The sequence below is a fragment of the Aquarana catesbeiana genome, linkage group LG11 (assembly GCF_042186555.1).
Source record: "Aquarana catesbeiana isolate 2022-GZ linkage group LG11, ASM4218655v1, whole genome shotgun sequence".
Taxonomy (NCBI): Eukaryota; Metazoa; Chordata; class Amphibia; order Anura; family Ranidae; genus Aquarana; species Aquarana catesbeiana.
Window position 1 is genome coordinate 208,402,887 of NC_133334.1, and position 18,064 is coordinate 208,420,950.

At 41.8% G+C, this 18,064-nt stretch overlaps 1 protein-coding gene across 1 annotated transcript in view; it reads left to right on the forward strand.

Annotated features, from left to right (window-relative positions):
• LOC141112402 (uncharacterized) overlaps window positions 1-17,715 on the forward strand; it is a 100,507-nt gene extending 82,792 nt beyond the window's left edge. The window contains exon 12 of the mRNA XM_073605225.1: window positions 17,492-17,715. Within this exon, the coding sequence (XP_073461326.1) occupies window positions 17,492-17,589 (98 nt within the window). The 3' untranslated portion in view covers window positions 17,590-17,715. The remainder of the gene's footprint in view (window positions 1-17,491) is intronic.
• The last annotated feature ends 349 nt before the right edge of the window (window positions 17,716-18,064 follow it).

Below are 18,064 nucleotides of genomic sequence, written 5' to 3' on the forward strand. Positions count from 1 at the left end.
TTGAACGCTACTGTACACTAGTTGAGTATTAGCATAGGGTACACACTTTCACAGGGTCTCCCAAGATGCCATCGCATTTTGAGAGACCCGAACCTGGAACCGGTTACAGTTATAAAAGTTAGTTACAAAAAAAGTGTAAAAAAAAAAAAAAAACACAAAAAAATATATAAAATAAAAAAAAATAGTTGTCGTTTCATTGTTCTCTCTCTCTCTATTCTCTCTCTATTGTTCTGCTCTTTTTTTACTGTATTCTATTCTGCAATGTTTTATTGTTATTGTTATTATGTTTTATCATGTTTGCTTTTCAGGTATGCAATTTTTTATACTTTACCGTTTACTGTGTTTTATTGTTAACCATTTTTTTGTCTTCAGGTACGCAATTCACAACTTTGAGTGGTTATACCAGAATGATGCCTGCAGGTTTAGGTATCATCTTGGTATCATTCTTTTCAGCCAGCGGTCTGCTTTCATGTAAAAGCAATCCTTGTGGCTAATTAGCCTCTAGACTGTTTTTACAAGCAGTGGGAGGGAATGCCCCCCCACCGTCTTCCGTGTTTTTCTCTGGCTCTCCTGTCTCAACAGGGAACCTGAGAATACAGCCGGTGATTCAGCCAGCTGACCATAGAGCTGATCAGAGACCAGAGTGACTCCAAACATCTCTATGGCCTAAGAAACCGGAAGCTACGAGCATTTCATGACTTAGATTTCGCCGGATGTAAACAGCGCCATTGGGAAATTGGGAAAGCATTTTATCACACCGATCTTGGTGTGGTCAGATGCTTTGAGGGCAGAGGAGAGATCTAGGGTCTAATAGACCCCAATTTTTTCAAAAATGAGTACCTGTCACTGCCTATTGCTATCATAGGGGATATTTACATTCCCTGAGATAACAATAAAAATTATTTAAAAAAATGAAAGGAACAGTTTAAAAATAAGATAAAAAAGCAAAAAAAATAATAAAGGAAAAAAAAAAAAAAAAAAAAAGCACCCCTGTCCCCCCCTGCTCGCGGGCTAAGGCAAACGCAAGCGTCGGTCTGGCGTCAAATGTAAACAGCAATTGCGCCATGCATGTAAGGTATCACTGCGAAGGTCAGATCAAGGGTAGTAATCTTAGCAGTAGACCTCCTCTTTAAATCTAAAGTGGTAACCTGTAAAGGCTTTTAAAGGCTTTTAAAAATGTATTTATTTTGTTGCCACTGCACGTTTGTGCGCAATTTTAAAGCATGTCATGTTTGGTATCCATGTACTTGGCCTAAGATCATCTTTTTATTTCATCAAACATTTGGGCAATATAATGTGTTTTAGTGCATTGAAATTTAAAAAAGTGTGTTTTTTCCCAAAAAAATGCGTTTGAAAAATCGCTGTGCAAATACTGTGTGAAAAAAAAAATGAAACACCCACCATTTTAATCTGTAGGGCATTTGCTTTAAAAAATATAAAATGTTTGGGGGTTCAAAGTAATTTTCTTGCAAAAAAACATAATTTTTTCATGTAAACAAAGTGTCAGAAAGGGCTTTGTCTTCAAGTGGTTAGAAGAGTGGGTGGTGTGTGACATAAGCTTCTAAATGTTGTGCATAAAATGCCAGGACAGTTCAAAACCCCCCAAATGACCCCATTTTCGAAAGTAGACACCCCAAGCTATTTGCTGAGAGGCATGTCGAGTCCATGGAATATTTTATATTGTGACACAAGTTGCGGGAAAAAGACAAATTTTTTTTTTTTTTTGCACAAAGTTGTCACTAAATGATATATTGCTCAAACATGTCATGGGAATATGTGAAATGACACCCCAAAATACATTCTGTTGCTTCTCCTGAGTACGGGGATACCACATGTGTGAGACTTTTTGGGAGCCTAGCTGCGCACGGGACCCCGAAAACCAAGCACCGCCTTTAGGCTTTCTAAGGTCGTAAATTTTTGATTTCACTCTTCACTGTCTATCACAGTTTCGGAGGCCATGGAATGCCCAGGTGGCACAACCCCCCCCCCCCCCAAATGACCCTATTTTGGAAAGTAGACACCCCAAGCTATTTGCTGAGAGGTATAGTGAGTATTTTGCAGACCTCACTTTTTGTCACAAAGTTTTGAAAATTGAAAAAAAAAAAAAAAAATGTTTTCTTGTCTTTCTTCATTTTCAAAAACAAATGAGAGCTGCAAAATACTCACCATGCCTCTCAGCAAATAGCTTGGGGTGTCTACTTTCCAAAATGGGGTCATTTGGGGGGGGGTTTGTGCCACCTGGGCATTCCATGGCCTCCGAAACTGTGATAGGCAGTGAAGAGTGAAATCAAAAATTTACACCCTTAGAAATCCTGAAGGCGGTGATTGGTTTTCGGTGCCCCGTACGCGGTTAGGCTCCCAAAAAGTCCCACACATGTGGTATCCCCATACTCAGGAGAAGCAGCTAAATATATTTTGGGGTGCAATTCCACATATGCCCATGGCCTGTGTGAGCAATATATCATTTAGTGACAACTTTGTGCAAAAAAAAAAAATGTGTCACTTTTCCGCAACTTGTGTCAAAATATAAAATATTCCATGGACTCAACATGCCTCTCAGCAAATAGCTTGGGGTGTCTACTTTCCAAAATGTGGTAATTTGGGGGGGGGGGGTTTGTGCCATCTGGGCATTTTATGGCCTTCAAAACTGTGATAGGTAGTGAGGAGTGAAATCAAAAATTTACGCCCTTAGAAATCCTGAAGGCGGTGATTGGTTTTCGGGGCCCCGTACGTGGCTAGGCTCCCAAAAAGTCCCACACATGTGGTATCCCCGTACTCAGGAGAAGCAGCTGAATGTATTTTGGGGTGCAATTCCACATATGCCCATGGCCTGTGTGAGCAATATATCATTTAGTGACAACTTTTTGTAATTTTTTTTTTTTGTCATTATTCAATCACTTGGGACAAAAAAAAATTATATTCAATGGGCTCAACATGCCTCTTAGCAATTTCCTTGGGGTGTCTACTTTCCAAAATGGGGTCATTTGGGGGGGGGGGGGGGTTTGTACTGCCCTGCCATTTTAGCACCTCAAGAAATGACATAGGCAGTCATAAACTAAAAGCTGTGTAAATTCCAGAAAATGTACCCTAGTTTGTAGACGCTATAACTTTTGCGCAAACCAATAAATATACGCTTATTGACTTTTTTTACCAAAGAGGTGTGGCCGAATACATTTTGGCCTAAATGTATGGCTAAAATTGAGTTTATTGGATTTTTTTTATAACAAATAGTAGAAAATGTAAAAAACCGCAGAGGTGATCAAATAACATCAAAAGAAAGCTCTATTTGTGGGAAGAAAAGGACGCTAATTTAGTTTGGGTACAGCATTGCATGACCGCACATGTAGCAGTTAAAGCGACGCAGTGCCAAATTGTAAAAAGTGCTCTGGTCAGGAAGGGGGTAAATCCTTCCGGGGCTGAAGTGGTTAAAGGGGGCTTCCAGATTCTGATAAGCCCTCTGCCCACAGACCCGCACAACCACCGGGCAAGGGTTGGGGGATGAGGCCCTAAAGTATCCTCCCTATCTTCCTATGTTGAGGGCATGTGGCCTGATACAGTTCAGGAGGGGGGCGCTGTCTCGTCCCCCCTTTTCCTGCAATCTGCCAGGTTGTGTGCTCGGATAAGGGTCTGGTATGGATTATGGGGGACCCCGACGCCATTTTTTTTAACATTTTGGCGCAGGGTTTCTCTTAATATCCATACCAGACCTGAAGGGCCTGACATGGATTTTGGGGGGACCCCCACGCAATTTTTTTTTAAAATTTAGGTGCAGGGTTCCCCTTAATATCCATGCCAGGCCCAAAGGGCCTGGTAGTGGACTGGGGGGGGAACCTATGCCATTTTTTTCAATGATTTTTATCTATATTGCCAGGATCCAACAATACATTACAGCCGCGAGTAGTTTTTTTTTATAATCTCTTTATTTTTGAATATCATATATTACATTCCACATATAACACTTAACATGTTCTTCAAGTCATTTCTTACATCTTGTCACATCTCCATATCTTCAAATTATAACAGCATTATACATTTCCTTTTCAATGCAACTCAGTCTCATCTACCCGATAAACACATATAATTTCCCTTTTCTCTTATCCTAACCCTAGTACCTACCCCCACCCTCTAAAACCCCAAACACGAAAAATAAACACAAAAAAAAAAAAAAAAAAAAAAGGAAGGGGGTGCCCCCTCCCCTTCCCATTCAATTGTGCATGGTCTACCTCTCTTGCTCTCCACTTCTATAAGCCAAGTAGGGAGCCCATATCTTCCAATATTTCTCGTCCTGTTCTTTCAGCATCAGAGTCAAATTCTCCATTTGTTGGATTTCTGTAATTCTAGCCCACCACTGTGTTCTGATCGGAGGGACTGAACTTTTCCACAGGGCCGGTATACAGGCCCTTGCCGCCGTGAGAAGGTGTTTAAGCAGGGAATTCTTATATTTTTCCACCGACATGGGGACATCATTTAGTAGAAATCCAGCTGGGTTATCCCCAAGAGACACACCTGTAATATCCTTAGCCGTTTCCTCAACCATTTTCCAAAATCCCTTAATCTTCTCACATTCCCAAAATATATGCAACATCGTGCCCTCTGACCTCATACAACGCCAGCATACATTTGAGACCTGTGGGAATATTTTATGTAGAACAGATGGTGTTCTATACCACCTGGTGAGGATTTTATATCCTCCCTCCTGGTACCTGCTTGCAACCGATGTCTTATGAATAGATTTTAAAATTTTGACCTTCTGTCTTTGGGAGAACGTTATCCCCATCTCTCTTTCCCAAGCTTGAATAAAACTAAGCTCTTGGGGAGCTTTCAAGCTCGTTAGTACCTCATAGAAATATGATAGGGAATGCCTCATACTCTCTCCATCTAAACATCTCTGTTTGAAGCACGATAGTTCCTGTATCACTGGAAAAGTTTTGGTTTTCGAGCGGATGTATGCTCCTAACTGCATCGCCCTGAAATAGTCTAGGTCTGGTGCTACTTCTCCTTCTATCTCACCTCGTGTCATCAAGCAGTTGCCCCTTGAAAAATGTATGAGCCTATTTTTCCCCCTTTGTTTTAATACCTCAAACCCCCGGTCTGTTAGGCCAGGCTGAAAGTCTGGCGTACCCAGCACCGGGGACACAGGGCTCGGATGTAATGATAGATTTGTCTTTTTAAAAATCGTGTTAATAGTACGGAGAGTTGCACCTGTCAGTGGGTATTTTTTCACTATTATTGGTAATTCCGATTTCGCTATCCACGCCAACCCCTCTAGGGGAATTTTAACCAACGCTTGTTCTAATTGTACATATGGTTTCCTCTCAGAGGCGCACCATTCCACTACTCTGGCTAACTGTGAGGCCTCCTGATATCTCACTGGATCTGGAAAGCCAATACCTCCTTTTTCTTTAGGGAGCACTAAGATGGTTCTCCGTACTCTTGCTGGCTTCCCAGCCCAGATAAACCTCAGAAACCTTGATCTGAGGTCTTTCAGGAAGCTCGGGGGGATCTTTATTGGCAGGGTTTGCAGCAGGTAAAGGAGCCTAGGCATAACGTTCATCTTTATGATGTTTGTCCTTCCAAACCAAGTAAAGATCTCCCTATCCCATCTCTTGAAGTCTAGTTTAATTTGTCTTAACATCGGAGCATAGTTTAATTCAAATATCCTACTAGGCTTCTTCGGTATTTTGGTCCCCGAGTAGCTTATGTGGGATTCTGACCATCTAAAGTTGAATTGCGTCTTTATCTGTTGCATTTCAGGTACCTTCATTTCCATCCCCATCGCCTCAGATTTAGTATAGTTCACTTTATAATTTGCTATTCCCCCATACTGACGTATCTCCATTAAAAGGGATGGGAGGGATATAATTGGGTAGGTTATAAAAAAAATCAAATCGTCGGCATAAGCTGCTAGCTTATGCTCCTCTCTTTCTGTCTTAATACCTCTAATGTTGGGGTTGGCACGTATCTTCCTTAAGAAGGGTTCCAATGTAAGAATGAAAATAATGGGCGATAATGGGCATCCCTGGCGCGTTCCGTTTCGAATACAGAAGGGGTCCGAGAGTCTGTTGTTCACCTTAACCCTCGCACTCGGGACTGAATATAAATTTAGAAACCATCTCAGCATTCCATCCCCCAAGCCAATGTGTTGCAGAGTAGCCCTAATCCAATCAACTCTATCGAATGATTTTTCTGCATCGGCTGAGAACAATATTAAGGGTTTCTGTTGGCTCTGTGCAATGTAAATCGCATTAATTACTCTCTGCGTGTTTTCCCTCCCCTCCCTTCCTGCGGTGAACCCCACTTGATCTGGGTGTATCAATGCGGGAATGTGCTCGTCCAATATGATCGCTAGGATCTTAGAAAAGATTTTTAGATCCACATTTAACAGTGCGATCGGCCGGTAGCTGGAGCACTGAGATGGATCCTTTCCCTCCTTCGGGATTACTGCTATATGTGCCAACAATGTCTCAGTAGGTAACTTCTGTCCCTCCCGTAGTGAGTTAAAAGCCGCTATAAATCTTGGAGCCAATTTCTCAGCAAAAAGTTTATAATACGCCAGGGAGTATCCGTCTGGGCCCGGTGCTTTCCCCACTTTTAAAAGATTTAATGCTCTCTTAAATTCTTCTACTGTAATTGGTACGTCTGGATCTCATGCTGTCTCCTTTGTCAGCTTTGGCATTCCTGAAGTTTGTAAATAATCCCTTGCCCTCTCCCATTTGCTTTAAAAATCTGTGCCATATCCTGTGAGGAACTGACCACCTCATCCCTCTGTGTCTTGATGCCTGACAGGTGCTTCTGTGAGGTGGCATCCTTAAGGGCCTTTGCCAGCATCCTGCTCTGTTTGTTCCCAAATTCATAAAGTGTCCGTCTTCCCCGTTTCAACTTAGCTTTGGCCTGTTCAATGAGTAATGAGTTTAAATCCTCCCGAAAACCACTTAATTTCTCCTCTAATTGCTGTGTCTGAGATTTTTTATGTTTCAGCTCTACTTCACAAATTTTTTTAAGTAGAACATCAATCTGTTCATTAAGCTTCTTTTTCCTATGCGCCCCTAAACATATCAAGACCCCTCTCATCACACATTTATGTATTTCCCAGATAAAAAATGGGGTGACTTCCTCCGTATCATTTATCAAAAAAAAGGAATCCAGTTCCTGATTTAGTTTTTGTTCGTACTCCTTATCCTTTAACAAAGTCTCATTAATCTTCCATTGCCACTCACGGCGATCTGCCTCCCCTAAGTCCAGGACACAATTTGTCGGGGCGTGGTCCGACAGGGTGAATGAGCCTATGTCAGCACTCACCATCGATGTTATTCCTGTCTGTGATACCAAGATGTAATCGATACGGGTATATAATTTATGTTTTGCGGAGAAAAATGTGTAATCTCTATCTTGTACATGAAGCGTCCTCCATGTATCTATCACCTGCAGGTCACTTAGTAATTTTTTTACTCTTCGTAATTTTATAGATGACAGGTGGGAGGCTCCCCTGGACGCGTCTATGAGAGGGTCCAGTACCAAATGTAAGTCTCCTCCTATCACCAAGATGCCCTCTTTATGCTGATGTGTCATTTGAAGACAAATCTCTAAGCAACCAACCTGGTCTTCATTCGAGAGATACAGATTCACTAATTTTAACCTTTTGCAATACTATTAGTCCCTTAACAATTAAGAAACGGCCCTCCTCATCTGTAATTACTTTAATCTCCTTCCATGGAGTCTGTTTTGACACGATAATAGATACCCCATTTGATTTGGCGCTCGAAGATGCACTATGGTATACCACAGAGAACTTATGGTTTACGAGTCTTGGTATTCTGTCCCTTCTAAAGTGTGTCTCCTGCAGAAAAGCGATCTGTGTCTTTAACCTTCCCAATTCGGCAAGCAGCCTAATCCATTTCTCCGGGATGTTCAGTCCCTTAACATTATATGAGGTGAACTTTATTCTAGTCATATCTTACGATCGTCTGGGAGCTACGGGAGGGGGAACCTAAAAAAAAAAAAAAAAAAAAACCCAATTCCCTTATTCTACTAAAAGGGATAGTCCAACCGGCGCGAGTCCTCGATGCCGTTGACTAACCCCTTCAGGGACAAAAAAAAAAAAAGAGAGAAACGCCTCTGACTTTCCCTCCACAGGAGGAGAGACGTTTGTTATGGGGGGATGTCCCCGAACACAAGGAGTTTGAGCACAAGAATGCCAGCAGCAGCGCGCCCAAGAATAAAAATAAATAGAGAGAGATGTCACTATATTTTTAAATTCAAATCAAAAGGTTATCCTATATCCTTAAGTATCACCATATATCTCTCCGCATTGACAAAACCAGCCTTTTGCAATTGTATTTACATTTACATTTAGTAATTACAACCACATAACACGATTCATCCCCCCCCCATCCCCCCCATCCCCCAGCAACCCCCCCCCAAGCCGTCCTCTTCCTCCAAGCCTGATCCAACTCCTTTCAACCCTCTACTCTTAATAGATTACACCGTGCTTCTCGCTCTCCCTTCTCATACCCCCCTATCCCCCCACCCCTCTCCTATGTGTACCCCATTTAGCTTAACTTTCCAATACCCCCCCTGAATACCCCCCACCATTAATAATCCTCTAGTGAACCCTCCCTTCACCTCATCCCGTGGCCCTCCCTATCCCACCTATCGCTCCTTACCAAATCGCACAAAAAAAAAAAAAAAGAGAGGAGGGGAGGGCGGGGGGGAGAGTCAAGAAAAAGGAGGAGGGGGGGAGAAAAGTGAAAAAAAATAAAAATAAAAAAATAAATAGGTCTATATTGAATTAGAATAGTGTCGTTCCCCTTATTAACCCTTTTCCATAGGCATCTCCAGGACCCTTACCTTCCACACACTTTAAAAAAAAAAAAAGTGAAAAAGAAAAATTTATATATGATTTTCACCGTGCCAAACAATAAATATACTTGATGCATTTGATACATTTAATACCTTTGGTGTATTGCTAAAAAAGGAAAAATAAATGTGTTTATTTTATTATCCCCTACGCCCCTACACCCTAAAAAAAAAAAAAAAGGACACCACCCCCCTCCCCTCACCTCTCCCCCCCATACTCCGATCACCCATCCCATCCCACTCCTCATGTGTCACCTATAATCATCATAATACACACTCAAAACGCACAAGGGAAAAAAAAAAAAAAAAAAAAAAAAAAAATATATATATATATATATATATATATATATATATATATATATATATATATATATAGCACACCTAATTCACCCCCCCCAAAAAAAAGAAAAAAAAAAAACAAGAGCAGAGGGAGCTCATGGTAACAGCGAATCAAATACTTTTATCTTTTATCAGGGATTTTCTCCAACTTTCGCGAGGACTAAAATCTGGGAAGAACCCTCGGGAAAAAAAAGGGGGGGGTATGGGGGAAGGGAATAAGAAGAACCCAATGACACAAAGTACAATCTGGGCAATGGATAGCTTCTCAGGAGACCCACACGAAAAAAAAAAAAATTGAAACTGTAGAGCCTAGGGCACAGTTATTCTGCATTTTTCTCCCAATTCCTTCTTCTCTGCCGCTTCTTCTGTTGGTTATACCCCCCCATAGTCTTGATTGGAATATCAACCCAGTCAGGAACCTCAACTACTTCTGAGCCCAAAAACGTAAATACGTCTGGTAGTTGCTCTGGAACAGACAGGTTGAAAACACGTTCTTCCTTTTTTATAACTAGGGATAGCTGGTAACCCCATCTATATGTTGCTCCCTTTGCTCGTATTTGATCCAGTAGCGGCCTCAGTAGCCGTCTCCTTGTCTTCATCTGCTAGCAGAGGTCTGGGAACACCTGAACCTCCTGATCCGCATATTCCATTACTCCTTTCTGCCAGACTGCTCTCATTATGTCCTCTTTTACTTTGAAAAAGTGCACTCGGCATAACACGTCCCTGGGAGCCCCCTGCTCTGGAATGAACCCTACCGGGCTCCTATGCACACAATCCAACTCAATATGGGCATCAGGGGGGTTTTCCAAATAATTATTAAAAATAGCAATTGCTGTCTTTCTTAAATCAGGTGTTTTTATGGCTTCTGAAATCCCTTTAATGCGCACATTGTTTCTTCTACTTCTGTTCTCAGAATCTTCAGCCTGCAGCTGTAATATAAACAATTTTTGGTGTTGCGTTTTTAACTTTCTCTCCAAAAAGTCAATACGAGCATCTGCCGTGGACTGCAGTGACTCACAACTGAACAATCTCTTGTCCATTATTTCTACCTTGGCACATACTTCACTCATTTCCTCCCTCACAGCCGCTTTTAAATCTCTCATCAGGGCTTGTATGTTCTCTTTAGTCGGTAGCGCCCGTATGAGCTGCCTAATATCTGGCTCACTACCACCATCCTGCATAGTCGTCTCCCCTATGCTTAATGAACATACCTGAACCTCTCTGGTAGCCCTGGTCCGCGGTATAATCGGGGAGCTTACTTCAACGGATTCTGTCAGCTCAGTTCGGATGGCTGATTCCTCCATGGCTGCTAGCTGCCTCTGCGTGGCCCGTACCGCCCGCTGAGAAGCAGCGCTGGCCTCCGCTGACATGGCCGAATCTCTCTTCGCTGTGAGGTATCTGGTGATGAGCGAGTGACTAGGTGTCTCCGTCACTCCTGTGCCTTTCTCTCGTCTTCGTCCCGGCATGAGCTCCCAGTGTCTCTCGATCTCCACGCTCACGTTCTCCTGCTAGAGCGCGCTACTGCAATACACTGCCCCTCACTCCGTCATGCTCAATCCACACCCCCGGGCTATCTCCTCAGCCCGCGAGTAGTTTTGAAGTGATTGTAAGGGTAATTTTTTTTTTCAATAACACACATGTCATACTTACCTCCACTGTGCAGCTCGTTTTGCACAGAGTTGCCCCCAACCTGCTCTTCTGGGTTCCCCCCGGTGGCTCTCATGGCTCCTCCTCACATCTGATAACCCCCCTCGGAGAAGCACTTCCCTGAGGGTGTTACCTTGCTGGTGCACTCCCGGGGCCAGCATTTGCGTCTATAGACACAGAATGCTGGACTCGGCCCCGCCCCCCCAGTGCCCGCGTCATTGAATTTGATTGACAGCAGCGGGAGCCAATAGCTGCACTGCTATCAATATATCCAATCAAGAGCCAGGAGCCCATGGAGAAGGAGCCAGCGCATCCCCGCCGAATGAAGGGGTTCAGGTAAGTAAAATGGGGGGGCTAGGGGACCAGTGACTGCCAGGTGTTTTTTCACCTTAATGCATAGGATGCATTAAGGTGAAAAAACACGTACCATTACAACCCCTTTGAATTAAATTTTTTCCTTTAGAAATGTAATTTTGCTGTGGTATTGTTTTAAACACGTGAAAGATGCGCTACTTTACAAGCATACTAAGGACACCCCCCAGGCACGATATTTAAAGGAATATTTCATTTTTATTGTTTAACTTTAAGCATTATTAAAATCACTGCTCCCAGAAAAACGTTAGTTTTTAAAACTTTTTTTTTGCATTGATACATGTCCCATGGGGCAGGACCCAGGTTCTCTAAACAATTGTTATGGCAATAACTTGCATATAAGCCTTTAAAATTAACACTTTTGGTTTTTCATGTTAGTGTCCCATAGACTTTAATGCCGTTCTGCGGCTTTTTAATTAGCCGCAAACTCCACATATTGTTTGCTGTTCGGCGAACGGGCGAACACCCGATGTTCGAGTCGAACTTACGGTCTCATCCCTAGTTGTTAAAGGGGTGTGACAACATGTTAACACTAGAATTTCTGGATGAACCCTCTGTTTTTCATTGCAAAGTTTGTTAGAAACGGTATATAGCAGTGTGCAGAGGGTTCATCCAGAACTTTTACTAATTAACATGTGGTCACACCCCTTTAGAACCTGATGGATTATGTACAAGCTATTGGGATTTGAACACAGGTATATCTTGTTTCTGTTGCATTGCAGGTCAGTAACCAAACCTGAACCTAGTAGCAGCTATCCCCCACTTTGTGTCTGTTTGCCCCATGTTGGCATTGTGTCCACTGTAACATTTGCATTGGCAGAGCATAGTAGGACTGGCCATAAAATGGATTACTTTGATGCGGTTGGCCAGCTTAATTTTTTACCGTATTGCAATATCTGTGAACTAAAAATCCCTGTTTTTCATTGCAAAGTATGCTAGAAAAGGTATATAGCAGTGTGCAGAGGGTTCATCCAGAAATTCTAGTGTTAACATGTGGCCACACCCCTGTAGCACCTGATAGATTATATTATGTACAAGCTATTGGGATTTGAGCACAGGTATATCTTGTTTCTGATTGCATATTAGAACACATAGCATTTCTGGGCAACTATGGCGCTCTAAAAATGTACCTATTGTATGTTCTGGCATTGATAGGTGTCTTTCCTCCAGCCTTCCAGGTGGCGTACTAGTGTGAACTGCACATAGATTTGATTTAATCCCACTGACTTCAGTTTAATGATAAAAGAAAATATGAAGCTGAAGAACGGTGCATTGGTGCAATAATGTTTTAGAGGGAAAAACATAGATACGTGTTAGTTCTTCTCTGTACTTTGTTGCCCTCCTGTGGTATTATTTTGGTACTGTATGTTTTCAAACAAGAACAATTATTTAAAAGCTAATCCTGTATTCTAAACCTGATTCATTTGGCTGTGGCGGGTACATTTATGGGCGTGTGCACACCCTTTTTCACATTCCCTAGAATCTTGGAATGCATTTCATATTTTTGAAGAATAATGAAAGATCAGAAATATACATTATTACCAATTTGTGATCAATTAATCTGTATATTGGAAATAATGTATATCCAAGTATATAACTCTCTTGTATCAAAATAATATACAGTAGCTCACAAAAGTGAGTACACCCCTTAATTTTTTTGTAAATATTTTATTATACCTTTTCATGTGACAACACGGAAGAAATGACACTTTGCTACAATGTAAAGTAGTGAGTGTACAGCTTGTATAACAGTGTAAATTTGCTGTCCCCTCAAAATAACTCAACACACAGCCATTAATGTCTAAACCGCTGGCACCAAAATTGAGTATACCCCTAAGTGAAAATGTCCAAATTGGGCCCAATTAGCCATTTTCCCTCCCCGCTGTCATGTGACTCGTTAGTGTTACAAGGTCTCAGGTGTGAATGGGGAACAGGTGTGTTAAATTTGGTGTTATCACTCTCACTCTCTCATACTGGTCACTGGAAGTCCAACATGGCACCTCATGGCAAAGAACTCTCTGAGGATCTGAAAAAAAGAATTGTTGCCCTACATAAAGATGGCCTAAGCTATAAGAAGATTGCCAAGACCCTGAAACTGAGCTACAGCACGGTGGCCAAGACCATACAGCAGATAAACTGGACAGGTTCCACTCAGAACAGGCCTCGCCATGGTCGACCAAAGAAGTTGAGTGCATGTGCTCAGCGTCATATCCAGAGGTTGTCTTTGGGAAATAGACGAATGAGTGCTGCCAGCATTAATGCAGAGGTTGAAGGGGTGGGGGGTCAGCCTGTCAGTGCTCAGACCATACACCGCACACTGTATCAAATTGGTCTGCATGGCTGTCGTCCCTGAAGGAAGCCACTTCTAAAGATGATGCACAAGAAAGCCCACCAACAGTTTGCTGAAGACAAGCAGACTAAGGACATGGATTACTGGAACCATGTCCTGTGGTCTGACGAGACCAAGATAAGCTTATTTGGTGCAGATGGTGTCAAGCATGTGTGGCGTCAACCAGGTGAGGAGCACAAAGACAAGTGTGTCTTGCCTACAGTCAAGCATGGTGGTGGGAGTGTCATGGTCTGGGGCTGCATGAGTACTGCTGGCACTGGGGAGCTACAGTTCATTGAGGGAACCATGAATGCCAACATGTACTGTGACATACTGAAGCAGAGCATGATTCTCCCCCTTTTGGAAACTGGGCTGCACGGCAGTATTCGAACATGATAACAACCCCAAACACACCTCCAAGACAACCACTGCCTTGATAAAGAAGCTGAGGGTAAAGGTGATGGACTGAGAAAGGTGAGGGACGAGAGGAAGGGCTAGCACTAGGAGATAATCAATAGCCACTGCATGCACATGTAAGGGTAAAGGGCCCAATTGTATTTTCCTAAAGTGAGTAAGACTGTAATTTTTAAGACTACCACTAGATGTCACTATAATTCTGTAAATTGTTGTTGATTGCAGGGGAGTCCTTCCCCAGGGTTCTAGGCAACCAGCCTGTCGCTCTGGGTTGTTTACATCAAACTTGGGAGTGTAAACAATAAGATTTGACTAGCCCTGATGGATGGGGAAATAGAAAGAAATAAGGAGAAGAAGATTGTACTCTAGTGGGAGAGAAGACTTCTACTTCTAAAAAAGGAAAACAATACCAGTCCTGAGCTAAACCATTCTCCCTAGAGGTGCTAAGTCAGGAGAGCTGAATCTCTGAAAAGAGTGAGACAGAGGAATTGTGATTATCCCTTACTCTGAGCAACTGGCTTGCTCCACCTGTTTGGTGAAGTGGTTTAAAGATATGTGGCAAGAAAATGTCTTCAAAATTCTGAAGCCAAGTCAAATTTTTATGCATGCAACCTTGTCAGATTGGTCTGCTCTTCTTTCTAAAAAGATAATGGTTTAGCATATGCCTGGGTAAAGAAGATGTGAAGGGGTGCTGTTTGGGAAAGGGGTAGTTGAATTAACCAAGGGTTGCCACTGCTGCAGTGTAAAGTAATTGGGTCTCTCTTCCTTGGACATTTCTTCCCCCGTGTGTGTCTCAGTGTAACCACAAGGTAGCAGCCTGAAGCTACCCAAAAAAGAGTGGCCTCTCAATATAAAATGTTTTCCTGGCAGTGCTGGAACTGTGTAAAAGTGAGTCCCAGGCTTTTGGACTTCTGACTTTCCTTGAATGGAGGATGTGGAACAGTACCCTTGCAAGTTCTAAACCTTAGACTTGGGGCAGGAACACACATGTGCTAACAGAGAACATGCTGAGAGGCAGAGAGAGCAGAGTTATCAGAAGAATTATTTCAGTTAGTGTGCTGCTGCTTCTTCATTGTCTAGTCAGCAAGCTAGGGGGTGTGCTTTGACCAATGACCAAGCTGAGCTGCAGCGAGGGTCAGGGAACTGACTGTTCAGTCTACCAAGGGTGTTTGGATCACAAAATTGGTTACACAGAATTATAAAAGTCATGGCAGGTACACAACTGTTTGTCTGGTGCTCAGTAGCTAAGCTCCTGCACATTTAGTTGTCTTGTTATGGAAGCAACTGCGCCATGGCTTTTTTTGACCCTCGATGCCTGATAAAGATAAATAGCCATAAACACATAAATATCCAGCCAGTCTTGCTACATGAACCTGCTATAGATAAGGCTGAACTGCTCTAATAACAAGTAGCAAAGCACTGCCCCCCTCGGGGGTTGCTTGGTAATATATGTTCTCCTGTGCAACCATGACCCTGTGAAATCTCCAACCCCTCTGACACTCTAGGTTCAGACATGTTGTGCACACCTTTAAATGACACACGGACACAAACAAATAGTTTCAACTCTCTATTAGTTTACTTAGTTTAGGCTGAAATAATACTTGCGGCAAAAACAGTTGACAATGACAAATGAGTGATAGCAATAAACACTGTCACAATGAAATACCTTCTAAAAGCTATTTGTGCATACAAGTGAATATTTCTGTATCAAAGGAGTATCCCGAGCTGGCCTATAATACCTTTAATCCTAAGGAGAGATAATGTACTATTGTTACCAGAAAAGTGTCCCCTTTAAGAGTATTAAACAACAATATCCCAAAAGCAAGGCCTTGCAAAGTGTTCACTGGCAGAGTTGGAGCTCATAGAACAATGATTCCTCACTGCAGCAAGCGACGATGAGCAAGACAAGATAGCTGATCCTGGTGTTTGCATTGCTATTTGTAATCAAAATAGGTGTTACTTGTGCACAGTGTTCAAAGTGTAGTGCTGATGAAGTGTCGCCTGAAGTCACGTGTTGTGACATAACGTGCGTAAGGATTGGCTGGACGTTTGAGAGACCGGAAGTGATGCAAGGAGTGTGTTTGACACACGTTAACATACAGATAAGCTTGTTTTTAACTTTTTTGATGTAAGAGGCAACTTGGCATTTTCAATAAATTGTATTACCTTTACATATTACACTATGGGAGCCCTGTTTTCTTTTATTTCTTTTAATGGCGAACACTGAACATCCATAACGGAACCACAAGGCTTTGAGGCCATTCAAGCTGTCAGCAGAGAGAGGGCTTGCTCAGCGGATCGTGAACCACGTCCATAACCATCTACACGGATATCGATTGGGAGTAAGGACGACATAAAGGGAGATCCCATCCCAGGATATCGATCCAAGGCTTATTTTTCTCTATTTGGAGATTAATATCACCAGGATTATGGACACTCATGATTATTGTCACTAATTTATCACTTTGATGGATTTTTTTGATGTATACACATTTTTTCTTGGATTTCAGCTATTGTGTTTACTTTTTCACACTATTTGGGATTAATATTTGTTTATAATATTAATGTGTAGTCCGCGCAGATCACTTTCATTATTATTTACCATTTATTGTGTTTAGTGTACACTTCAGATCTTGCAGCGATTTCACGTACTTCACATTGATAGTTTTTATTGTTTATTCACTTAATTAGTGGTGCGAAGGACCTCACTTTAAATTTCCTTAAGGTTAGAAAAAGAAACAAGATGGTTTGTTGCCACAGACAGCACATACATTTTGCCCATATTTAATATTAATATATATATATATATATATATATATATATATATATATATATATATATATATTAATATATATTACTGTATATACATTAAGTTTGGTTTTCAGGTTACATAAAGTAATGGTTGAAGGGGTGAGGGGTCAGCCTGTCAGTGCTCAGACCATACGCCGCACACTGCATCAAATTGGTCTGTATGGCTGTCATCCCAGAAGGAAGCCTCTTCTAAAGATGATGCACAAGAATGCCAGCAAACAGTTTGCTGAAGACAAGCAGACTAAGGACATGGATTACTGGAATCATGTTCTGTGGTCTGATGGGACCAAGATAAACTTATTTGGTTCAGATGGTGTCAAGCGTGTGTGTGGCATCAAACAGGTGAGGAGTACAAAGACAAGTGTGTCTTGCCTACAGTCAATCATTGTGGTGGGAGTGTCATGGTCTGGGGCTGCATGAATTCTGCCGGCACTGGGGACCTACAGTTCATGAATGCCAACATGTACTGTGACATACTAAAGCAGAGCATGATTCCCTCCCTTCAGAGACTGGGCCGCAGGGCAGTATTCCAACATGATAACAACCCCAAAACACCTTCAAGATGACCACTGCCTTGCTAAAGAAGGAGAGTAAAGGTGATTTTGTTGCTAGCGGTTTAGATATATATATCCTATTAAATTCGATTTTTTGATTGTGGAGAGCTGTATGTAATCATTTGCTTAATCCTACTCTTGATTGTATATTCTTTGCATTCTTTTTCAGATTCAGATGAAGAATCACTCCACAGTGAAAAAGAATCAGAAAATCACAATCAGGCATGGTCAGACTCAGAGGACAATGTTCATTCGTTCTATGACTGAGACCATCATCACTTGGGATCTTTCTCATTATATGGAATTGTGGCAGGAATTAATGGTTGCTGCTACAGTAAGATATACATTAGGAAGTGAATGGAAAAAAATAAATAATATGTCTTAACAACTTTGTGATGGGACATCCATCTGTTATGGTTATACCTAGAACAGCTGGGAGAAGAGTATGAAAAAAGACATTGAAAAGTAATGGAATTTAAAATATTAATGTCGGGTATTCAATCCTGCTAAAATAATTAAGTCTGGGCTTCACTTGGTACGTCTGGCAGTCACCTCAGGATATATACAGTATATTGTATATATACAACAGTTACCAGCTTGGATTCCTTTTCTAACTTGCACTACAATTGGAGATTTTGCAATCTGCTACTGTATATGCTAATAATAAGTGTGACGCTCAGGCTTAAAGTGATTTTAAAGGTATTTTTTTTTTTTAATAACAAACATGTTATATTTACATGTT